Source organism: Peromyscus leucopus, chromosome 9 (assembly GCF_004664715.2).
Source record: "Peromyscus leucopus breed LL Stock chromosome 9, UCI_PerLeu_2.1, whole genome shotgun sequence".
NCBI lineage: Eukaryota > Metazoa > Chordata > Mammalia > Rodentia > Cricetidae > Peromyscus > Peromyscus leucopus.
The window spans coordinates 58,932,482-58,957,936 of NC_051070.1; the positions used below are offsets into that span (position 1 = coordinate 58,932,482).

Below are 25,455 nucleotides of genomic sequence, written 5' to 3' on the forward strand. Positions count from 1 at the left end.
GCAACACGGTAGAGCTGGCCCTGATGGTGTAGGTGTGGGAGAGCCGACCCTGAGGGCACAAAAGCAGGAGAACTGGCCCTGCCCCTTGCTCATTGCTGCAAGGGTGAATTAACCAGGGCAATGCCAGAGAGCTCATCACAGTGTTAAGGATAGGGGAATATTGGTGGGATGACCATCCCTGCAGCTGCCATGTCCAGAACCAGGGTTATAACTTGGCCCGCCCCATCATCCACCCCATCTATGATCCGCTGGAGCACTCAAAGGGTCCTTACCCAAAGACCCAAAGTTGTAGGCTCTCCATAACTCAGGACAACAACAAGATATCCAAGTAGTCTCAGTGAGGGCCCAGGATCGATGGTGTAGTAGAAACCAGAGGCCTCAAACCAGACCAATGACTCTTTGCAGTGAACACTTGCAAGTAAAGATATATGGACAAAGGGGTTTAGTGGGTGACTCACTGTGTCACAGTGTAGCTTCCATAACAAGATTGTTAATTTTTTTCCTTTTTTTCTCTTAAATTTTATTTTATTGTGGGGGGAGGTATTTGCAGAGCCAAAGGGTAGATGAAAAAAGAGGTGGGGAAATGAATGGGATCAAGATGAATGATGTGAAAGACACATTGAATAAATAAAAAGAAAGTAAAAAAAAAAGTAGAGCCCAACGAAATGAAATGAACTTGGTATTGCTAAAGAAATTTAATCCATATTTGAGGAGCTCAGATGCTTCTACTAACATTTAAGAGAGAAACCGCTGCTGTCTTGAGGGATGTTATTGGTTGTAGTATTAAGGCAACTCCACGTAGTTAAAAGGGAGGTTTATTTTGTGGTGTTCTCTAGAGAACCCTGTTCGGTTTACATCCAGGGTCCAGGAACCCAGAGAGCCAGAGCATCTGGACCTCGGGTCTTCAGGGGTCCTGTCTCACCCCGCCTTGTAGATGTGACCGTTACCAAAGCCTCAATGGGGTAATACTTCCAGATCAAGGCTGGAATAGCTACCCACTACAGGATGTCTCCCAATGGCTGAAGAAAATAGAAGTTCGCTCCATGCCTCCGCATATTCCTGATACCCAAATCTGAGTATGTGAGAAATGTGAGAAAACAAAATCAAAGGATAGTTTTACCTAGGAAGGTTTATGCAGAGATCCCCAGTGGACTGTTAGCAAACTGAAATCAGTGACATCTTGAAGACAACATCTGTGACCAAGTGGATTCCACAACACATGGTTTAACATTTCAGTGTTAACCTTGGAAACTGGCCAGAGTGTTTGCCGGACAGATTAAAAGAAAAACATGGCTTCCGGAGTTGATGCAACAAGGAATTCAACACAATTTCGTATTCATAAGTGACAAAGCACGGAAAGGGGTCTGTACAAAGGCCTACTGTGCGCGCACACACTACTAACAGTGAGATATTCAGAAACTGCAGCATGTTGGAACAACTACTGTGGGGGGTTTTATTGTTGTTGTTTATTTGTTTGTATTTTGTTTTGTTTTATTTTTGGTCTCACTCTGTAGCCCAGGCCAGCCTGGAACTCATTATCATGTAGCCCAAGCTGGCTTCGAACTCACAAGTCCTGTGATTAGAGATGTGAGCTACCAGCTCCAGCTCTATTACAACCTCTACTCTGCCCTGTACTGGGGTGGGTGGGGATCCTCGTTCAGACTTAAGTTAAGGAGAGAATGACTGAGTAACGCTCACTTCTCCCCAGCTCTCTGGGATTTCTCCTTCTCCTAGTGGCCATGTGACTGAGTTCTGGCCAATGGAATGTGGCAGAAATGACCCCTTCTACTTCCGATCTTAGCTCCTAAAACTCCTGCCCGGCCTTTGAGCTCTGAACATAAGCACCCAGGGAAGCAACCGACCAAAGATACATCAGCTTCCACCAGTCTAGGTCCCCCAGACCCCCAGAGGCAGGTGGGGTTAGTAGCCCTCTTTACCAAACGTTCTTGGCATGAGCAAGAAGTAAACTCTTAGGTTCAGCCACGAGAATTTCAGAAAGAGCTTCCTTGAAGAGAAGTGCCATTAGTAAGTCTCTGATAGTGTTCACTTAGCCGTGGGACAGCTGGAAGATCGGAAGCAGCTTGTGAACATGTCGTTGCTCTCAGACTCTGTAAATTTAGTAGAAACCCCAGTGAAACCCCTATGGTCCTGCTGACTTCATGTTGCTCTTCTCACTCTCTCCCCTCCTCCTCCTCTACCCCCTCCTTCTTCAGACTTGAAAAAAAAAAAAGATTTTCAGTGTTTACAAAAGCAAATGTGTTCTTATGTAACAAGGACACAGGGAACTTTCCCTTCCGTGTCTTAGTCATCGTGAAACAGCACCTGTTAAGCTGCTGTGCGCTTGACGTGGGGGACACGTGAACAGATGAGGCAGAAGAGAGAAGTAAGCAGTGGGCGGCGATCCAGCCATCTCCAAACTGTGGCTTATGGCAAAGCACTGTAGGGCTGGAGAGAGGACTCTGCAGTTAAAAGCCCTTGCTGCTCTTACAGAGGACCCAGGTTCAGTTCCCAGTACTTCATGATGGCTTCCAACCACCTGTAACTCTAGTTGCTGAGATCTACACCTTCTTCTGGCCTCTGAAGACACCAAGCAGATACCAGGTATACATACAGACATGAAAGCTACCGTTCCTACACATAAATTAAATATAAATAAAAATTAACCAAACCAAACCATTGTAAAGAAAATGCCAATTTTCTTTAATGAGATTATATCTGATAATGGATTTATATCCAGAATATTTAAAATATATAAAATAGATTTTTTTTTTGAAACACAGATTGCAGTAAAGGAATATCGCCGAGGTATTTAAATAGCAGTGGAGAAGCATAAAATTAAAAACAGCATCGTTATCAATTAGGAAAATGCAAATTAGGATCAAGTGAGATTACATCATGAACTGAGCTGACAGAAAGTAGAATATCAGACTTGAGCACATTCTGTGAATTGGCAGGTTCTCAGAGCTTCTGGCTTCCGGATGGAGGAATATGGGTTTTGTAAATCAGGGTAACCGGTCTGAAAAGTGGCTTACATGTAGTTACACTGAAGATGTGCAGACCTCACTGCCCAGCATCTCCGTTTCCAGGTGTGCACCCACAAGTATCTCATGCACATGTGTAGCCGAGTGCATATTGAAAATGTACTTGGCAGTCCTCGGCTGGTCATGCTTGTTGCAGGATGAATGCATTCATGGTGGGTGCTCATTCAAGAGATGTTCTGAAGCCACAGAACAAAGACATGTGAGATTGGAACCACTGTACAGCTTCATTTGTATAAATTTCAAAAATAGGCCAAACTGTTCTAGAAGGCACTTTTGTTAGAAGGGACGCATAGGGGCACAGTGGTACTGCATTTATTTATGTTGGTGGTCTTTATCTGGGCATTCACTTCATGATAATGAATGATGATACTATTATCTTACTATAACATCGAAGTGAAGTATATAATTGATAAATCTTGTACTATGTTTTATATGCTTTGGTACATGCTTTATATACTTTTCTGTGTTGACTCTTAGTTTTATTTCCTGTTGCTGTGTTAAAATAATCTGACAAAAGCGACTTTAAGGAGAAAAGGCTTATTTTTATGTCACAGTCCAAGGTACAAATCCATCATGGCAGAGAAATCAAGGCAGTAGGTGCTTGAAGCAGCTGTCAGATCCCATTTATAGTCAGCAGTAGAGAGTGGAAGATGCATGGTTGCTAATGTGCAGCTCACTTTCTCCAGTTTATGCCATCTGTCTATGCTTGGTGTTGTTTTTGTAAACATCCTGAGAAGCTCACTGATGGTCTGTGGTGATCATGGATGGTCTGTGCTGGTCTGTGGTGATCACTGATGGTCTGTACTGGTCTGTGGTGATCACTGATGGTCTGTGCTGGTCTGTAGTGAATCACTGAAGGTCTTTGCTGGTCTGTAGTGATCACTGATGGTCTGTACTGGTCTGTGGTGATCACTGATGGTCTGTGCTGGTCTGTGGTGATCACTGATGATCTGTGCTGGTCTGGTGATCACTGATGGTCTGTGCTTGTCTGTGCTGGTCTGTAGTGGTCACTGATACACACTCATGCATGTGAAAACCTGAAGACAACCTCAAGTGTTATTCCTGGTCACTGCCCATCTTATTTTTCAAGACAGGCTTATTCACTGGGACCACTAGTTGGGCTTGGCTAGTCAGCCAGTGAGCTCCAGGAATCCCCTTGTCTCCACCCACTAAGCGCTGGTATTACACACGTGCACCACTGTGCCCAGCTGTTTAGTGGGTACTGGAAATGGACCCCAGGTCCTCATGGAGGTGCAGCAAGCCCCTTTCTGGCGGAGCCATTGATCTCTCTAGGCTTTGTTAGCTATTTTGATGTCTCTCTACCTCCTTTTCGATGAAACAGGGGCTATCCATTCATCTCCTCATTTTAAATTTAAAATGAGCTGTCAGTTAAAATTGACAGAATTAATTTTTTCAGTCAGGCAAAGTGAGACTGCTCAATATTCATGGGTTTCATCTCAGACACCTGAGAGAAAGGCCAGGTGTGCCAAGAAGAGCTCTTGGGTTACAGTCAGAGCTGTGTGTCACCGCAAAGGACAGATGCTCATGACCTGGTGGAGAATGCTGGAGCACTGTGGTGTCCTCTCCTAAGGAGATCCTGTTTCCAGCCACAGGAAGGGGGCAACACTGGAGTGAACCGTGTGAGCTGTGGTCTTCTGTGCCTGCCACTGAGGTGTGCAGGTGGCTTTCAATGCCATCTCTGTGGAGATAAACTAGTGAGTCAGTTCACAACAAGGAATAGAAGACCAGTTCTTCCACGAGTGTGAAATGACTGTGGTTCTGAGCCATTCACCAGCAGTTTTACTTTTCACTGAGATAGATTTTGAAGAAGCAACTGGAGGTGTTCAGAATTTTGGAGCTAACCATGGCCTCTAAGCCCCTTCCCATTCTGAAAGAGTCAACCACAGAACATAGAAGTACCATCCCAAGCAGGACACGGTGGTATATAGGACTGTGGACTTTCTCTGAGAGTCACAGAATGTAAGAAACAATAGAATGCAAAAGCAGGCAGTAAATCAGCTTTACTGGGGACAGAACTAGTGACTGTCATGGAGTTGATTAGCTTCCCTGAGGCAGAGCCTGAGGCAGGGGCTCAGTGCCTGTGACTGGAGGGGGATAGAGGAGTGGATGAGGAGAACCTGTAAGTGAATGTGAGAAGTAGAGAGGGAAAGAGAAGAAGTCAAGTGAGGGTGTGGCCTCTCAAGAGGTCTTGACCCATGCATAGTGGAGTGGAGAGTTTGGGAGGTATGGCCATGTGACCAGGTTCTGACCAATAAGGTATCACTAATGGTGCAGTGCGAAACTTCTAGGAAGGCTGTTTAAAGATAGAAGAAGTCAGGGCAGGTTGGCGGCTCTGTGGGTGAAGACGCTTGTCATGCAGGCCTGGAGACCTGAGTTTGATCCCCAGAACCTCAAACAGGTGGAAGAAGAGAGCTGATTCCACACAGTTGTCCTCTGTCCTCCACATGTGCACCATGGCATGCACATATCCACCCACACACGTCATAGACTCATAGTAATAATACATAAAAATTAATAAAGGTAAAGATGGAGGAAGTGAGAGATTTCGTTCATTCACTTTTCCTCCTCCTTCCTTCTCTTAGTCTGCACTTTGGCCACAGTGGTTACAGGACCAGAATCTGATGTTTGTTCTTGAGAGTGAAACCATGTGCTAAAAATAATTGAGTGAAAAGAAATCGGAGTCCCTGGTGACCACGGAGCCACTTCAATTCCCAACTTCAGTAAAGCTTCACTTATTTAACTAAAAAAGCAGCAGCACAACTCTATCTTGCTTCATCATCTTTGTTTTCATCCCTGGTAACATGGATGCTATTCCCATGGGTACCATGAGACAGGACAGACGCATAGAGATTCTTGGGCAGTGTGGTAGCCACACTGGTCCCCAGCAAAGACAGGCTGCTGCCTTAATGCTTCTCTTGTCTCCTTCCCAGACTTGTAAATAAGAAGCAAAAAGACCTCTTGTGGTTTTCTTTCTATAGTTGAGAGCCTCATAGCTAAACTCTGTACATACTAATTTTAATTTTTACTTACCTCAAGTCTGTTGTTGTTTTAGATTTTAAATGTCACTTAAAATGCTGCCTTGGAACACTCAGTCCTAAATGGGATATTGTCATCAAACCCCTCCCCTCAGGGCTCAGGGAACTATTTGGAAGAGGAGGCAGAAAGATTGTAAGGGCCAGAGGGGATGGAGGACAGCAAGGACCTCCAGACACAACAGGACTGGCACACTGAGTCTATATGGACTCAGAGACTGTGGCAGCATGTGCAGGGCCTGGACAGGTTCAAGCCAGACAGAGTTCCAGGGCTAAGAGGAGAAAGTAGACGTGAGCTCCCATTCATAACCAGGAAGTTACCTCCAATTGACAACCACTTGCAGAGGAAACATTATTTCCCTACAATGGAGTCTCACTGGGCATACAAACCACACTTAAGGTCAGGCCCCATGCCCAGCAGTACAGGCTGACAGAAAATGAACTCAATGGTATTTTTGTAGTTTTTGTCTTTCATATTGCTTTGTTTGAGCATTTATTTATTTATTTTTAATCTTACTGGTCTTTTGCTTGTATGTTATGGTTTCCGATTTTGCATCTTTATTGGTCTTGTTTTTGTGTGTGTGCATACCTGTATTTCTCTGTCTGTGTGTATTTCTCGTGTCTTTTCTTTGCTTTTATTATTCTATTTTTAAAATGTGTTGGTTTGTTTTCTAAAGAGAGAGAGATAGAAGGCATGTAGTTGGATGTGTGGGGAGGTAGGGAGAGGATCTGGGATAAATGAGGAAGGGGGAAAGCAATATTAGAATGTATTGTATGAAAAAATATTTTCAATTAAAACTGCTGTTTGACAAAAACAAATTAAAAAATATCTTGTATTCCCTTATGCAAATCTCCATTCTCTTGAATCCTGAGAAAATCAGCATGCAACATGTATGCATGTGGAATTGTAAATGAAATAGTAAAAATTAAAATGAAAACAAACCACACTAGCGACCACAGAACTTAGTGGATACAGATATGAATGTGGACATGGAAGACTTCCATGATTCCTCTGGAGTTGTTGGTTTCTCCCCTCCTGTGGCCCCCACTTCCTTCCATTGCTTCGCTCAGCTGCCTTGAACATGAAGGCTGTATGTAATGATATCGGAAGTCATGGTTCATTAATATAAAGGAACAGGTCTCAATCAGAGGCAGTTTTGCCACCTAGGGGACATGTAGCAATGTATAGAGATAATTTGGCATGTCACAACTGGGTGGGCATTGCTGGATCGAGCCTGAGGATGCTACAACGTGTCCTAGAATGCATAGGGCAGCCCAAGGACTGAAGATCTTCTAGCTCAGGATGTGAGCAGTGCAGAGGCTGGAGTGTCTGTGTAGAGAAAACACCCACTGCATTTAAGCACCTCAGTTGTCTGACCGTCATTAAAAACACTTAGATTTTACTTTAAGGGTATTAATTGATTTCTTCACTTTCCCTCCATCTTGAAAAGAGCCCAAGTGAGCTTTGCCCTGCTGCACCCCAATGACCTAGTTAACACTCTCCCTAGCTAGCAGCTTATTAGCTCCTGGGAGACAAGAGTTAATGGAAGGTTGATGCTTAACCAAGATGCACATTTCAGTGTTACCTCCTGGGGTGCTGTGACTTAATACTCAGGAGTTGAACATATTTATAATCTAAGCCCAATGGATTCTTTGAAGGCAGCTTTGATTTATATTTTGAAAGCATTTTTGAGGACTAACACATGGAGAAGAGCTCTTAGTCTAGCATAAAAACTGTGAAAATGCGTATGTTTTATAAGAGGAAATTACATACCATGCTCATTTTTTCATCCCATTTTGTTTAAGAATGAGGAATAGGAAAGTGATATCCCTGGCTTTGTTCCTGGGAAGAGGAGGTGTGAACTGTGAGGTGCACAGTGTGGGGGCAGAGATGGAGTAATATGGTGGGATGACCCACCAGGGGCATGTGGTCAGATGATCTGCAAGGCCACTTACTCACTCAGTTTGCACACTGTACTAGTAACTTCTTATTGCTGTGACCAAAGGCTGAAACAAAGGAGGAAAGACTTACTTTTAGGGTATTACTTGATTTCTTCACTTTCCCTCTATCTGGGGTACCAGAGTGTTCAGCCCATGGTTGCTTGGCTCTTGGATTCTGCCCCATGGTGCAGACAGACATAAGACAGAAGATGCTCACCTCAAGGCAGGAAACAAGGTACAAAGGGGTCAGGCATAAACATCCCCCTACTCCCCACCCTAAGTTACCTACTTCCTCCAGCTAGGCCTCCTCTCCTGTAGTTTCCACAAACTTCCAAAACAGTGCCACCAGCTAGGAACCAACACATGAGTCTGTGAGGGATGTTTCACACTCACCATAGCAACAGTCCCAGAATCAGAAGCTTTTGTGATCCAGCTCTGGAGCAGCACCCTGCAGCAGATCCATTGACTCTGCCTTTACCGCCACCCCCCCTGATGTATTGATCTCCATAGGGTGGAAGGCACTGGTGAGGGCTGTTGGAAGCAAAGGGAAGGCTGGGAGGTGCCAATAAAACATGGAGTGCTCCAGGTTGGAAGGAGGGCCGCTAATGCCGGAGATCAAAACAAAGTGAGACCAGTAAGAGAGAAGCAGCAGGGTTGAGAGCAGGACCAAGGACCTAGACACACAAATGCTGGCAGGAATGTGGCAATACATGACCAAAGACTGAGTGTGTGTGTGTAGGGGGGGGGGGATGGGACTGAAGACTCAACTGTGCAGACTGTAAGCGGGAGTGAGGGAGGGCTCAGGGCAGGGAAGGAGCAGCTGAGTTCAGCAGTGAGAAGGACAAGGGGAAAAGTAAATGGCGGCAGAATGGTTAGGATGAATGAAGGACTTCAGTCAGAGCACTGTTGCTGTGGGGAGAAATAAGGAAGGGAGAGCAGAGCAGTTTAGGAGAACAAGGACAAACAGGTAAAACCAGATGTGAGTAACCAATCAATTCGAAATTCTCATCAACATCTGATGCAGTTGTGTCAAGTTTTAACAAGCGCTTTTTACTAAATTAAAATCTCAGAGTCAGGGGGCTGGAGTGTGGCTCAGAGGTTAAGAGCACTGACTGCTCTTCCAGAGGTCCTGAGTTCAATTCCCAGCAACCACATGGTGGCTCACAAACATCTGTAATGAGATATGGTGCCCTCTTCTGGCCTGCAGTCATACATCCTGTATACATAATAAATAAATAAATCTTTAAAAAAAATTAAAAAAAAAACCCTCAGAGTCCATCTGTGTGTGTACACAGAAGGTATGGGTGTGTTAGTTTTACTTCCTTAGCTATGAAAAATACCTTGGGATAAACAATCTAAGAAAAGGAATGTATTTTAGCATGAAATTCTGAAAGGTTCCAGTCCATCATTGTGGGGATGTCAAGGCAACAGGAATTTGAAGCAGCCATTCACATCCAGGGTCAAGAGCAGAGAGAATGCATGCCTGCCTGCCTGCCTGCCTGCCAGCTCAGCTGACTCCCTTGTCATTCAGTCTTGAGAAGGGGCAGCCACTGCCACCCACCTCAGTCAACCCAATTAAGAACATTCCTCACACTGATGTTCACAGGCCAATCAATCTAGACAGTTCCTCACTGAGATTTTCTTTCCAGGTAATCCCAGATTGTGCCAAGTTGACAGTTAAAACTAACCATCACAGCAGGTGTGTATGTGAACATGTGAGTGCCGTATATGTACACATATATGTGCTGATGCACACTTGTGCATGCACATTTGTGTCCATGTGTGTGGACATCATGCCAGAGGACATCAGGTGCCCTGATCTATCTCTCTCTGTCTTGTTCCCTGGAGACAGAATCCCTCACTAAACCTGGAGTTAGGCTGGTCAAGCCCAGTAATCCTCTTGTCTTCCCCGCCACCACCACTGGGGTTACAGCCGTGCACAGTTACCCATGGCTTTTGGGGGGGAATTTTGACTCAGGCCCTCACACTTGGACCGCAAGCATTCTTACCCACTGAACCATCTCCCCAGCCCCTAGAGTCCACTTTTTTTAAAAATACTTATGTGCTTTTTTATTTTGATGATTTGGAGGCATACTTAGCAAGATCAAAGGTTGAACATTGTAGGACATATTTCACTTAATTTGTTAGCTGAATGTATAAATTAAAAACGTGTAGACAAGTCGAGGTGAAGAGATGGCTCGTCAGTTAACAAATGTTTACTGTTCTATGAGAGGGCCTGAGTTTGAATCCCAGGACCAACTATAGGAGACTCACAAAATGACTCTAACTCCAGCTATAGGGATCTGAAGCCTGATGCTGGCTTCTGTGAGCAGTCTTCCTCATTCCCCGTGTGTGTGTGTGTGTGTGTGTGTGTGTGTGTGTGTGTGTGTGTGTGTGTGTTACACAAAGTAAATAAGATACATTTTTAAAAACTATTTCGGTATGGTGGATTAGTCTCCCTGTGTATTACCCTACAATCTAGAATGTATAGGTCTGTGTGTATGTAAGCATATATCTATACATATACCATATCTTTGTTTGTTTTCAGTTAGCGTAATAGTGGTGAGCTTCTGATACATTTATCTAATTATTCTTTATCAATAAAAAATATTGGGAGTCAGATATCGGAGTAAGAATCTGAATGATCAGAGGAGCAGCTGAGAAGCCACCAGTGACCTCTTATCTCTTCTGTTCCTCCATCCAAAAGGCTGAGATCCTTTATCCACCCAGCCTTATTACTCCCTGCCTCCTATCTGTCCTCAGTCCTCCAAAACCTCTATGGTTAACTTTGGTCAGTTAGTGGCTGGTTTTGCCCTCTGTAGAGTCCACTTTGAACAGGATGTTGGGGAAAAAAATTTTAAATGTATTATAGACATCTCTCTTACCTGCACATATGTAAATAAATCATCTTCAGTTTACCTGTGTCCCTGGGCCCTTGGTCTTGACTGTACTGATTATAAAACATTAGAGATAGGATACATTTAAATACTACTTATTCAAAGACTTACGTATATCCTCAAGAAAACACTGGGAGGGCTGGCTGGGCCCTCTCTGCTGTTTGCCTAAGTGTCCTCCCCCATGTCTGTGTGCTGAAGACTAACTCCCCAATGCATGGCACTATTGGGAGGTGATAGGACTCTTAGGAGGCATGGCCAGGTGGAAGGAGGTTAGGTCACTGGGGGCATACTCTGCAAGGGAATATTAGGACCTCGGCCCCTGCTCTTCCTCTTGTTTGTGAGGTGAGCATCCCACTCCACCACGAGTCCCTGGTGGTGTACTGCCTCACCATAGGCCATGGTGCCCAGCAGCCATGGACTGAAAACTCTGAAGCTGGGAGCCAAAACCATTCTTCCCTCCTACAGGTGGATTTCTCTCTCAGGTATTTGCTGCAGTGATGGAGAATTGACTCTCCCAGAGCACCCCACCAATACAGTATACATCATAGTGATAAATAAGTAAATTATTCTTCAAGTGTTTGCTTATAAAATGATCATTTATGGAGGAGTATCTAATATGATCCAGGACTGTGATAAATTTACTTAAGTTCAGAGATATTTCTTTTAACTAAAGATTTATTATTTTTAAAATTATATGCATGCGGGGAAGAGAGTATGTACATGTTGAGTGCAGGTGCCCACAGGGGCATAGGAGCCCCCTGGCGCTGAAGTAACAGGTTGGGAGCCACCCTACATGGGTGATGGGAACTGAACTCAGGTCCTCTGTAAAATAATACATTCACTTGACCGCCGAGCCAACTCCCCAGCCTCCTTCATTATAATTAAAACAGATATATTTCCTGGCATAGTTAGGGTTTCTGCTGCTGTTAAGAGACACCATGATCATGGCAACTCTTATAAAGGAAAGCTTTTAACTGGAGGTAGCTTCAGTTCCAGAGGTTCAGTCCATTATCATCATGGCGGCATGCAAGAAGACTTGGTGCTGGAGAAGGAGCTGAGAGTTCTACATCTTGATCTACAGGCATCAGAAGACTCTGCATCTCACATTGGGCATAGCCCACCTCCACAGTGACACACTTTCTCCAATAAGGCCACACCTAATAGTGCCACTCCCCATGAGCCAAGCATTCAAACACTTGAGTCTATGGGGGGGCCATACCTATTCACACCACCACATTTCTATACTTATTTCAAGAAACTGACATCAAGGTAAAATGAAAATAAGTACCTGGTAAAACTGGTCACAGCAACCTCATGGAAAAATATCTACAGCCTTCAGCACTTGTCTACTGGTGCCAGCGCTATTGTGCCAGCAGCCCTCTAATCTTCTCTCTTCTGGCCCGCAGGTATGCGCCAAGGCAATGATTATGGCACCCAGTACCGATCGGCAGTCTATCCCACCTCCAATGCACAGATGGAAGCAACCCTGAGATCCAAGGAGGAATACCAGAAGGTAGGGCTCCCTAGCTTTGGCCTGCTCAGGCCAGTGTGACCTGGGCCAGCTCGGTATTAAGGGGAGCTTGGTTCCGTCCACCTGTGATGTTTTAGCTAGTTCTGCCCGCCTTTCAGCAGAGTCACATTCAATGTGTGCAGTAAGAGTCCAGGAGTGGGCCCATGTGTATTTGTCCTTCACATCAGCTCATCCCAGTGAATATGTGGGGCTGCCCCTCTGTCAGAATCTGTTTAACTCACGGACCTTGCTTGTCTCCGTTCTGGACCTGGGATCTAGAAGCAAGGCAGTGGCAAGGGGGCCCTTTTTCTGGGGCCTGGGGGAAGGACCAGTCCAGACCCTTTCCCCTGAAAATGTCACATGATCTTCCCTCTTGGTGCGCTTCTGTGTTCAGTCCTGCGTTTATAAGGACACTGGTCCCGTTCGATTCAGGCTAACCCTAGTAACCTCATTTAGCTTGATGACTTCTATGAAGACCCAAATCCAAATAAGGTCATGTTCTAAGAGCTTAAGGCTCCAATAGATCCTTTCTGGAAAACATAGATCAACCCATGATATACACTTTTCATTGCCAGCAGCAGTAAACTTAATTACAATAAAAGCATTTATCAGAAATATATACATTACATCATGAAATAATTGTTCTCACTTTTAACTTCTATAATCTTTTAGAAAAATCTCTAGTAGAGATTTGGTTCTCTTTAAAAAAAAAAAACCCAACTTGAGTTGCTTTAGTTTTTAGAGTTCTGTGATAATTCTCTAATTTTAATTAAGATAGTTTCTGATTTAACAGTAGAGCTGGCAGCTACTCCTGGTGCTGTAAATATGTAGGCCAGACGCCACCGTGGTAGAGGGGGTAATGAGAAAGGCTGGGATGAGGCTTGTCTGTTATTGAGGTGTATGGCCTGGTCAGTTCCACCGTGAGAGGAGATAGGGCTGAGCGAGATGCTGAGATGGTTGCCTCTCCCATCATGCATCTAAGGCTGGTATATCAGCTTGGCTGGTGTGGCAGGCAGGCAGTTTGGGGTGCAATCTCCACAGCTGCTCTCCATACATGGCTCCCTCTGTGAGTAAGGGCTGGATTTTGTGACGTTTCTCATATTCCTATATGGAGGCTGCAATATCAAGAGAGCTCCGTTTTCAGGAACCCAAGTGTCTCGTGATGTGTGCCTATGGGTACGGGGAGGAATCAATAAGTCTAACTACATACCTGTGCCTAGGAGACCACTAGGATGTCTGTCTTAGCCCAAGTCCCACAGGTGGCAGAGCTCACAGTCATGGGCTTGTGTGGGAGGGCTTTCCAGGATGGTACCAGGAAACAGGGGACAGTAGGAGCCAGGGGGAGGATTAAGGCCCATGCTGCCACTGCCAATAACGGGTTGCTTGAGCCTCATTGAAATCACCTGTCATTCTTGGGAAGATGCGTATTTCCCTGGGAGCTATTATACATGGTGTCACCTTGCACTTCTGTCTGGGAGACTTCATCTCAGGGTAGGAAGCCCATGAGGATGAGAGAGGCATTATCGGTTCAAGGAGCTGCAAAAGCTAAGAAGGGTCCCTGAGGACAGGCCCCACAGCAGCAAGGTCTGTGGGAGAGGCAAGTGAGCCCCAGGACCTGATGTGACTGAGAAGGGCCTGGAATTAAGTGTGTGCATTCTAGTTTCTGTTGCTGTGATAACATATCCTGACCAAAAGCAACAACATCAGGAAGAAACAAGCTCATTTGCCTTACAATTCCAAGTTACTGTCTATCATTGCTGAGGAATCGAGGCAGGAACTTGAGTCAGCTAGCCATCTTATAACAAACAGTAGAGAGAAAGAAAATAAATGTTTGTATTGCTCTGCCTGCCTGCGTGTGCTTAGCCAGCTTTGTCCTCTCTTATACAGTTCAAGACTCCCCTGCCCAGGGAATGATGCTACCCACAATGGGTGGGTCTTCACATATCAATGAACTTAATTAAGTCCACCCCCAACAGGCATGCCCACAGGCCAACTCAATGTAGATAATCCTTCATTGAGACTCTCTTCCAAGGTGATTCTTTGTTGTTTCACATTGACAATTAAAGCGACCCATCCCAGTGTGTAGGCAGCATCAGAAGCTGTCTGTCATCCACGCTGCCCCTTCTCTCACCAGCTCTGTTCCCTAGCCAGGAAAGACTGCTGACTTCACAGGCTCAAGGTTGATCCCACCAAGGGGCTCTCTGAGGTTGTGATGGAGCTGAGGAAGAAAAGCTTGAGGTGATTCCCCAGTAAGACCTCCTGCTGTGATCGGATAGTCCCTTGGGAAATAGCTTTAGATCCAGAAGTTATGAGCAGAATGATGTGTAATACAGAAACATGCTTATGGCAGAGATAGAGTAGGATTGCAGCCACAGGAAAGGGTATTCACTGAATGCCAATCAGTGAATCTAAGTTCCCTATGTAAGTGAAGTCTTTTACAAAGCTTTGATTATCCATCCACGAATTACCTATGTATCTATATCATCTCTCTGCCATTTTGCTATCATCTGTCTATCTATCTATCTATCTATCTATCTATCTATCTATCTATCTATCTATCATCTATCTACTTATCTATATGTAGATGTGATAGATACACTTCGACACAGTTGTGTATATCTCTCTGTATCATTGTTGAAAATTGCATGTGTTGGTGTAGTTCTGAGACCTTGTTTCCACTTTGGGAGCTTGTGTGAATTTCTGCTCATTCTCTTTGTATAACTGGTAATATCTATAACTCACTCCCAAATAAGTCAACAATTTGCCTATGAAAGGTGATGCAATTAGCTTTTACTCAATAAAGAATCAGTCTTTTCTTTTACATTTACCTTAAAAATACTCTGGCTTCCAAAGGGCCCCATAACCATCAAATTTTTTGTCTTTCCAGCTGGCCAGAGGGCAGTCCTGGATGGCCTTGCCTGTGCTTCATGTCAAGGGTGACCTTGAACAAATTTGGGGAAACAACACAGACACTTACTCTTAGGGGCATCAGTTCTTCACAACACCAGTGAAGCTCTTGGCCTCCAGTATTTTGCCCCAAACACTCAGATTCATTTTGAGAGTAGAGTCTCCTTCCGTTCATTCCTCTTTGCCCCTTCAGAGATGGCCATTACGGGCCTTCCATCCCGGCCATTGATCTTCTCTGAGTCTGCAGGGGCCTTTGCATACTAACTGTAATGTTGACTTAGGTTACTAATTTGATGGCCTCTGCTAGTTTGTCCCCCAGTGACCTGCCGGAAGCGGCTTCTTCAGCAACTTCTTTATATGTGGCGGTGGAGTAACTGCACTGCTTACCACAAAGCAGCCATTTGAACATCAAATTAGCTGATTTTATCACAGGGACCAATTGTTGAGCTAATTAGATGTGTAGGAGTGCTGAGGAGCCAGAAACCAAAAGTGATTTTTCCCTCCAAACTGTGGTTTTCTGCAAAGTTGGCTGGGCTGTCAATCCCAGGCCCGCCGGCAACCTGAAGAAGAATTTTTCTCACTTCTGATCTGATGGTGGGGGCTGGGGAGGCAAGAAGGTTCAGGAAGGAGGCTCAAACCTGCAGGAGTGAAACCCAAACTTCAGGCTGGATTTAATGACCTCAACAGGGCTGAGTTCTGCTAATGGAACATAAAGCTACTTCATTGTCTTGGTGAGCTGAGGACATTCATGAAAACGTGTCCGGCGCCCTCATCTTTTAAGGATGTGTGTAGTATTTTCTTAATCTTGTCTTGATGTGTAAACCTCTTTCCTTAAGGAGTTTTACGGTGTAGTTATTTGTAAGCAAATAACTGGAGGAAATATTCAAAGGTGATATTGCTTGTGGATATCATACACTGTGGATGATTCTCCCAAGTCAGTCTGTCCTAACCAATGTCTTCTCATTGTCACCTGAATGAATCATGCCCTCTGGGAATGTTAAGGATAGGATTCATGTGGGATTCTTTCATACTCAAAATGTGACTCCTCCCCACTTAAGAATTCAGTATTTTGGTGGGTGGTAGTGGCACATGCCTTTGATCCCAGCACTCTGGAGGCAAAGGCAGGTGGATTTCTGTGAGTTTGAGGCCAGCCTGGTCTATAGGGTGAGTTCCAGGAAAGCCAAGGCTACACAGAGAAGCTCTATCTTGAAAAACAAAGCAACAACAACAAAAAAGAATTAAGCATTGTAACCCCTGGTAGATTGTGGGTCTTGAAATTTAAGAGACAATAGATGTGAATGAAGCTAGTTGCAGCCTATCATATGACCTAACTCATTCCTAACTCCTCAAGACTCATGAATGGAAAACAGGATTTCTTTGATTATTTCTCTTGTCAGAAGAGAGAAGAAAAATCAGCATTTTCCTTTGTGTACATGTTATAACATATTGAGCTTTAATAAGCATAAAACCTTCTTGGGGTGCATTTTAAATTACTATATTTCAAATATTAAACAGTGTTTGAAAACTGTCTCCTTAATTTCTGTCTGTTTATCTATCTACCCACCCATCTATCCATCAACCCACTCACCTACCCATCTACCCACCCACCCACCCATCTATCCACCCACCCACCCATCCACCTACCCACCCACCCACCCATCTATCCACCCACCTACACATCTATCCACCCACCCACCCATCTATCCACCCACCCACCCATCCACCTACCCACCCACCTGCCCATCTATCCACTCACCTACACATCTATCCACCCACCCACCCATCTATCTACCCACCCACCCATCTATCCACCCACCCACCCACCCATCCACCTACCCACCCATCCATCCACCTACCCACCCATCCACCCACCCACTCATCTATCCTTCCAGCAATCCACCCAGCCTCTCCATCCATCTACCCACCCGTCTGTTTATAGAGCCCCTCTTCCATCTACTCATTCTTCCAACTATGTATCATCTATATCTTCAATATAACTATATTCTTTAAATAATTTCTGTAATTTTATCTTAATTTTCAATTATTTGGCAATTTATCATCTATCATCTATGCATTTGATTATATGCAGTTCAATGTATAATTTAAAGAAAAGCACCCCCAAAATATACAAAACAGGATATAAAGATTGCAAAACATCCAGTAATTTTTAGAATAAAGTCTCGCCTTTGATTATTTGATTCTCTTACCATTTAGATTGCAGCTGGATACTCACTAATGCCACATCTTCCCAGTGAGGCCCTGACATGCATGGAGGGGTGTGTGTGTGCGTGTGTGTGTGCGTGTGTGTGTGTGTGTGTGTGTGTGTGTGTGTGTGTGTGCGTGTGTGTGTGTGTGTGTGTGTGTGTGTGTGTGTGTGTGTGTGTGAGAGAGAGAGAGAGAGAGAGAGAGAGAGAGAGAGAGAGGACACAGAAAAAGGCAGATGGAGAAACAGAAATATTATATTCTCAAATAACCTCCCTACATGTGCTACCAATGAAGTTTCTGCCACCTTGCTCTTGTGTGTTGTAAATGTTTTCTCTGTACCAAAGATACGATGGTTCATGACCCAAAGAGCCCCATAGCCTCCAGATCCCTGCATAGAAATACTCACTTGTTTATTTCTGCATCCTTGTCCACACAGCTAGTCCTAGATTGAAGACTTTTTAATAAGTGAGTCTGGGTTCTTTCTCCTACCCTTCCACTGACAGCCTCCCTGGGAGCCCCGCACATCCATCCCTTGTGTTCACCCCTCACCACCACTTAACCAGGTCACAGAGGCTCACGAGTTGCTGGCCTCATTTGCTGTGACCAAAAACATGAGAAGAAGCAACTTGAGGGGGGGAGCGGTTGGAGAGGATACAGCCCACCATAGTGAGGAAGGCATGGTGGTAGGACCGTGAGGTAGTCAATCACACTGTCTACACAGTCAAGAAATAGAACAGGAAGTGGGGTGCAGCTGAGGAACCTTAAGACCTGCCCCACTAACGCACCTCTTAAAGCTATGCTTTATCTCAGAGCCCAATCTGAGCTAAGGACCAAGTATTCCGATGCAGGAGCCTCCGGGAAGCATTCACATTCAATCTCTGGATTCTACCCACAGATACAACTCCCATGTACCTGCTTCTCTGTCATAACCACAGTCACTGCCATCACTTAGGTACCACCATCTGTTCCCGGACCAGTGAACTTTTTATTTCTCCATTGCTATGGCTGCCTTTACAGGGCAGCCAGAGTGCCATCATACATATCCAGATCATTTCCTTCCCTGGCGCCTGACTCTGCCATGGCCTCCTTAGTGCCTGTCTGGAACCCAGTCATTAGTCTGGTCTTCCAGACTCCATACAATCATGACACTCTCTTCCCATAAGACCTTTGTAACTTCTAGTAACAGCCCCTCTCGTGGTATGTCTATAATGTAACATGTAATTCCCACCCAAAGCTCAGAGGCTTGGAATGAAGCTGGAGGATTTCTGGATACCTGGGGACTGAGTGAGAACCGCAGACTTGGGTAGGGGGTGCCCTCTCAGGCATTACTGTCTTGTGGTCTGTATCTGGTTTTGCAAGGAGGTTGAACTGTGCATGTTTATTCCCTTTACCTTCAAAAAAGACCCAACTTAACAACTCCTAAAGAGAAGCAGCATATTGAAGACAGCTGTGCCAAGAGTCGTCCGAGGAGCTGGAGGAGCGTTTGTGAGAGAGAGCTCTCTCTCTCTCCCTCGGAATCTCTCCCTCGGAATCTCTCCTCCTCCTCTTCTTCTCCCCTCTCTCCCTCCCCCTCATCCCTGTTTCTTCCTCTCCCCTTCCTTCATCTTCCTCCCCCTCTTGCCTTCTCTCCCCTCTCTCTTTTCAAAATAACATTTGGAAGGTTGACAAGAATGTTCTAGTCTTAGTTACCCTGAGTTTGAGTTAATTTCTCTGGGTAACAAATTTCTCCACAGATTTGCTAGAAGAACCAAGTGACTTTCATATATCTCCATTTTAAATATATATATATATATATATCCATTTTTTCTTTTTTTCCCTTCCCTTCTTCCATCCAGCATGCATACACACACACACACACACACACCCTACAGTGGCATTTGCATCACACATGTAGTGATCCAATATAGATAAATTGAAGTTGAGTCCTCTTAGTTTCTGGACCCCCAAAATAGCTATAATTATGCCAGCTCAACACAGAAATCCATTATATTAAATGATTATTCCATAATGCCAGTACCACCAGAGTACAGCCAGACCAGTGGCACCCCCCACCCCAGGAGGTGCACGCAGATCCTATGTGGCTCCTTCTAGGCATCTGTAGGCTGAAAATGACTTATCTCTTTCCCTTCCCCAGTAAATTAATAAATTAATTACCTTATCAAATATTAATTATGTACTGATTAGTTGCCAGACTCATATTGCAGCTGTTTTGAACAGAGCTGTCTGAAGAAAGATCTTGGGAAGGTTGTTACAACCAACCATCCTATACAGTCTCTAGTGCTCACAAGTCTCACATACCCTTCCCTGAAGAGAATGTCTTAGGACCTATTCTGACATCTTCTGTTCTAAGCCAGCCTTTTGGGGGCTCCCATTCATCTTTGTGCCCCAAGTGCCTGCAACTAAGCTTGGCTGCTAACACATGGTCTGCAAATATTTGTTGACCTAAATTAAAGAGATCCAGGAGATGAACAAGTCTGTTGTATTGTCCATTATTATGGGGTGAATATTTCTATCTTCTCTCCACTGAAATGCCTCTGCTAAGGCCTTGCCCTTCCCTGGTGGGATGGTTTTGGATCCGGGTAATTTGGATTAGATAAGGTCATGGGGTAGAGTGCCATGGTGGGATTAGTGACCTTATAAGAAAAGACATAGACACTGGGGAGGCTATTCTTTTTCTCTTTTTACTCATGCATTCAGAAAAGTTGTGTAAACACAATCCACCCATCTACAAGGCGGGAGAAGGGGCCTTGGAATGCAGCCTGCCTTGTTACACCTTGCCCTTTACACAAGCCCACAGTTGTGCTGTGTGCCTTCTAGTCTGCGGTATTTTTCCAGAGCAGACTGAGACAGCTGTGTTGTGTGTGCTCAGCTCCACAGAGGGATGGGAAGAATCATAGCCTTGGATGAGAACAGCCAGCTGGGGCCCTGGCCCTGCCTTCACCCACCATGACCTTGGATTAGTCTCTGCAGTTCCAGCTCCTCGTGTGAAGTGGAGAGAAGACACACACCGAAAGTCTTCATAAATCTCAAGGGTTCTTAGCATTTTCCCTCCCATTATGCCGAATGACCTTCACACCACACAAGGGCATAGGGCAAGATCTGTTCTCCTACCTCTGTTGCTAGGAAACCGAAGCTCAGAGGGGTGCATTCCCATTCCCAGAACAACCCCAGTAGAAAGTTTAGAGAGTCATGGTCACTTGACACAGAACTCCATGTGTGTTTTGGCCATGTTGTGTGGATAATAACTGCGCAATCTGTCTGGAAGTTTAGAATACTGGGTTGGCATGGGGTGACTCCAGAGATGAGGTTGCTAGCTGTGGCCCTGTGTCTTTTCTGCGGGCCTCAGATTCCAAACGACTGTTAGAAGAGAGGACCGAGAAATCTCCCCCTTGTCACAAAAATAGCGGGACTATTCCATATTCTTTGTTCCCAGGGAAATGAGGAGGTTCCATGTTATTATATTCTCTCTGCTGCTATGTTTAAAACCTGTGAACACACCAAGGATTCCTACAGAAAGACACCGCAGCCATTGGGAGAGCTTGTGTAGATGTGGGTGTCGGTAGCTGTTTTATGGTTTGGGAATTTAGACAGCTCTTCATCTTAAATTTTTTTTAACTTGTGCTATTGTTTACAGCATGAAGTTATGATTTAAAATGCCCGTAGGAGTTCTTGAATAATTCATGCATTTATTTACCTTAGGCTAAGAGGACTATCCTGTCTCTGTGCTCAGCACTAGAAATGGAATTCCTGCTAGACCCCTCTTGGAGCTTTGAGGTTGTAATTATGGATAGTATTATGAACGGTAAATAGAAACTTGTGAAATAAATATTTTTAAAATGCCCATTTCTGTGAGCCAGGCATCTGCATTTCTGTGTTTTAGCCAGACAGAGGGCTAGCTCTTTAGCCTAATGGCTCACTTGCATCTTGGTGATTATTTTCATTTCCACTTATTACTGCATGTTAGACTCCCTGTGTATGAGTACAGATTGCCCTTTCTTGCACTGTATTTAGAAATCTCTGCATTACCCCTGGGCATTTGTTCATTAATAGGGGGTGGGCAGAGGAAAAGCTCGTAATAATGGGCTTTACGCATTAAACTGTGCACATCCACATTCAGACCTGAAGGAAACAAATCTGGTTTGTGTTACTGCCCCCTGGTGGTTGTAGATCTCCACTGCAGTGTCAAGGAAGCTAGTCTTCTGCAGGGGACTTGGGGCTTGCAAGCAGCAATTCCCAAGAGCTGCACAGACCTGGGCACCGTCAGGCAGCCTTTCACTCTTGGCCACCACTTTTCCTTCAGTGAGTCACAAACACCCGAGGATTTCAGGTGCAGGCCAGATTGTTGATAAAATACAGCAATCTTGGCAGGGCTGGGAAGATGTTTCGTTTCGATAAAGGTACAGACACAAAAAGCTCTACCAACATAGAGCGACATTTAAATGAATGAATGAAAATTGTCGGTGGGACCACCCCTCATCTTTCAAGGGCATGGAAAAGTCCAATAGCACCCAGTGATATATGAATCCATTGTGATACATGAGAAGGGTACATCTAGGTGAACAATGCTTTTTATTTTAATTACTATGTGTTTAAGTGGTGTTAGGAAAGCTTCAGAGACTGTTTGAAATCCATGATCTTTTGAACTTTGTTGCTTAGATCTGAAAAACGACAGATACTCTTGCTCCTGTGTTTCCTATAGGGCTGCATCTTCTGTCAGTCTCTAGGCAGGTGGACAGGGCAGTATGGCTATCTATGTCCTTGATGAATGACCTTGGACTGTTAGCCACTCTAAGCTTGGGTTTCCTGACATTCTTAAAAAACGGGATAGCAGTAGCTGCCTCTTAGGAAGTTCGATGATCCATCCGGCTTGCTGAGTATGTAACATGTCTGTTACAGAACAGGTGCTCTGTCAATGCCAGATTCTTCCTGCTCATCTCTTCACACCCCAGGACACCTCTCTCAGAGCCTGCCCCTTTCCACATTTCCCATAATGCCTTGCTTGCAACCCTCCCATCATCAGACCCATTATAAGAGTTTTTGTGCTGTTTCTGCCTCTTGGTGATAAATGAGATCGTCTTGGCTCTGCTTGCTCCCCCCACCTCCCTGTGGCATTCCCTGGCACAAAGCAGCCACTCTGAGCATGCTGGTCCTGTGAATTAAACCCCAGTGCAAAATAACTCTCTGTAGCACTTCCTCATTTTCCCACACATGCAATGACTGTCATGCATCAGACTAGGGGAGCACCTCTGCCTTTGCCCCCTTGTCCCCAATTCCCTGATCTGATGTTAGCGTCTCAGCATTGGGCTAGAAGCAGAGAGGAAAACAGGCCACTGGCACCTGGCATTTTCTTAGTATTCATATAATCTCTTAACAGCAAATATATGGGTTTATCATATTAATGTACATATATGTGCCAATTCTGTGTAGGAGAAATGGAAAGTGGTAGATTTTTTTTTTTTTTTTTTATGCAGCAGTTCAGCTAAGATAGATCTATTTTAGGGACAAAGAGTCTTTGGGTTGAGACAGGTAGATTTATAAGCCTTGCCCCAGTTTAGTCCGTATAAAATGGCCTTTGGCATGATATGATCAAAGACCCCATGGGGAGGAGGAAGGGGACATAGAGATGCTTTCATTTCAGTGGCAAACGTGTGAAGCCCGGAGCCCGGTTTGTCGGTGCCTGGAGAGGCCAGTGCGTTTGCCTTTCAATTTCCCCTTGATTGGTCTCTGCTCTGCGTGATGCTAGGTTCCTTGGACTCACCCAAATGGAGCCTCCTGGCCGGTCCCTAAAAGACAGCAGAGCGCTGCCTGTTCGCGGTTGGGCCACCGAGGCGATGTTCATTTGAGGCCAGGAGAGAGAACAGCTTTCATGTCCGCCTAGAAAGCTGTGAGCCTCCAGCACCTCAGGAGCAGAGATGAAAGGCCATTTGTGTTTGTGCATGTATGTTTAGAGCTTAAAGGACGGGGGACAAGAAAGAAAATAGATGTTACTGCTCCACATTCCCTTCCAAATGTGGCTTACTCCCTCTGGTGGGACCATTTAACTCCAAAGGCACAGCCCCTCCTCTTTCGTTCCCCACCAGGCTCCCCACCCCCAACCCAAGCACGGCAGCCCATGTGACATCTGTTCTGGGCACCGCAGAGCCATCTTCCCGTTGCCATGGCAGCTGGCGGAGCAAGCCCGCCCACTGGCTGCTAGTGGAGGAGGAAGAAAAGGCCCACAGTGTCAGGTCGCACGCCCTGCCGCCCTGCCGCCCCGTGAGCTGCCATCAGTGGTGCCGGGCCACGAGCACAGTCACCTCCCACCCCCGTGGGGGCCACAGGGACCCCCCCCCCCCAAGCTGCGTGCGCTGCATCGATGGCATGGAGTGGAGGTCAAGGTCTTCAGTTTCTGCCTCACGTGGGAGGCCTGTGAAGGACAAAGCAGGGTGGGCTCTGCCGAGTGGACTGGCCTTCTCCTTCACCTTGAACTGCTCTGAGTTGAAGTCTTTTGTAGTGTCTGGATTTGAAATTCAAGGTGTCCCCTTGTACTCTCAGAGCCATCGCGGCTGTGAACTCAGATGGGCCTGAGTTCAGCTCCCAGATCATCCTGTTAGTGATGCAATGCCAGGGCAGAAGGGGGCTGAGCTTCGCTGTGGAAAGCTCCTTGGAAAGGGATGGTTTCCAAATCGTCCTCTTCCTGCTGATGTCATCTCCAAATTTACCCAGGCAGTTGGATAAATCACGCCTGGCTCAGAGCTTCGGATTACCCTGTCCTGACCCCAGGCCCCAGGAGTCTGATCTGGCACCTAGCTATACAGCTCATTCCTGCTCTTCCTTATGATGTCCTTAGTGAGAACTACCACAGGGGCGTCTTATCTTCTTCATGCCAAATTTGATGCCTGATGTAAATTAGCTAGTGAACAAGGAAGAAGACAGCATTTGGGCTGGGCCACACAGAGAAGTTAGGTAGGCTTCTGCTCTACATGGAGGGAGGGGGCCCCTCAATGACGTTCAGCCTCTTATTGCCTTGTATAACTTGGGTTGTGATTTCCATAATTGCCCCTCATGTGATAAGTTACAAGTCTGTATTTAGTCTCTCATTAGATATGTAGGTTGTTTTCAACTGTGTGTGTGTGTTTACATATTTTCTTAAAAGTTGATAAATTTCTAGACACAGGGTCCAGTACGTAAAAGGCATTCATTTCTAAGTCTATTTTTTTAGGCTCAAGGTATGCCACAAGCAAAATGGGATCTTACTAAAAATAGCATCTTCTCAAGAAAGACTTAAAAGTTCTGTCCCGGTGTGTTGTGTCTTTTTTTTTTTTTTTTTAGTAGCAGGACTGAGGCAGGCCCTGGCCACCATTCCCAGGCAGAGCCAAAAATATAGGGTACAGAGCACCCCAGACAAAAGCAGCCTGAACATGCTGTGCTGTGGGTGCATGTCTCACAGTTGGAATCGATGGTCTGTATTTGAAGGTATGCTCACACATCCTTTGTGACCTCCACAAAGGACGCCATCAGAGGGTGAGCCAGCCCTCCAGGAACCCACGTCATCATCAGGCAAGACCTTACCAGAAAAACTACTAACAGCATACAAAGAGGAGCATGCAGTCCACTGTACATTGATCTGTATTCAAGCAGGTTCCTCTGACTTCTTGAAAGTGGTTAAATTTTCTGGTTATCATATCAAACACCATTATGATTTCCTTGGCGATATCCTATGGTTCATGACCTCCATCTTGTCTCATGCTCCCCTTCAGCTCAGGCTTCCTCAGCTGCCCTGAGAGCTGAGCACAGGCCGCTCCACTCTCCCTATGCGGTCACGTCAGGAACATGTGATTAAAGCATCATTAGTACGCAGCAAGGTGCCCTTCGCTGGCTGAATCAGTTTGCAAAGGGGTCCTCACAAGCACACACTTCCT

General features: G+C 45.3%; 1 protein-coding gene across 3 annotated transcripts in view; it reads left to right on the plus strand.

Moving 5' to 3' along the window:
• Positions 1–25,455, plus strand: part of Msra (methionine sulfoxide reductase A) — a 327,825-nt gene that overhangs the window by 229,703 nt on the left and 72,667 nt on the right. For all 3 annotated transcript variants that reach the window (XM_028884147.2, XM_037208461.1, XM_028884149.2), the window contains exon 5: positions 12,339–12,445. In XM_028884147.2, the coding sequence (XP_028739980.1) occupies positions 12,339–12,445 (107 nt within the window). The remainder of the gene's footprint in view (positions 1–12,338; positions 12,446–25,455) is intronic.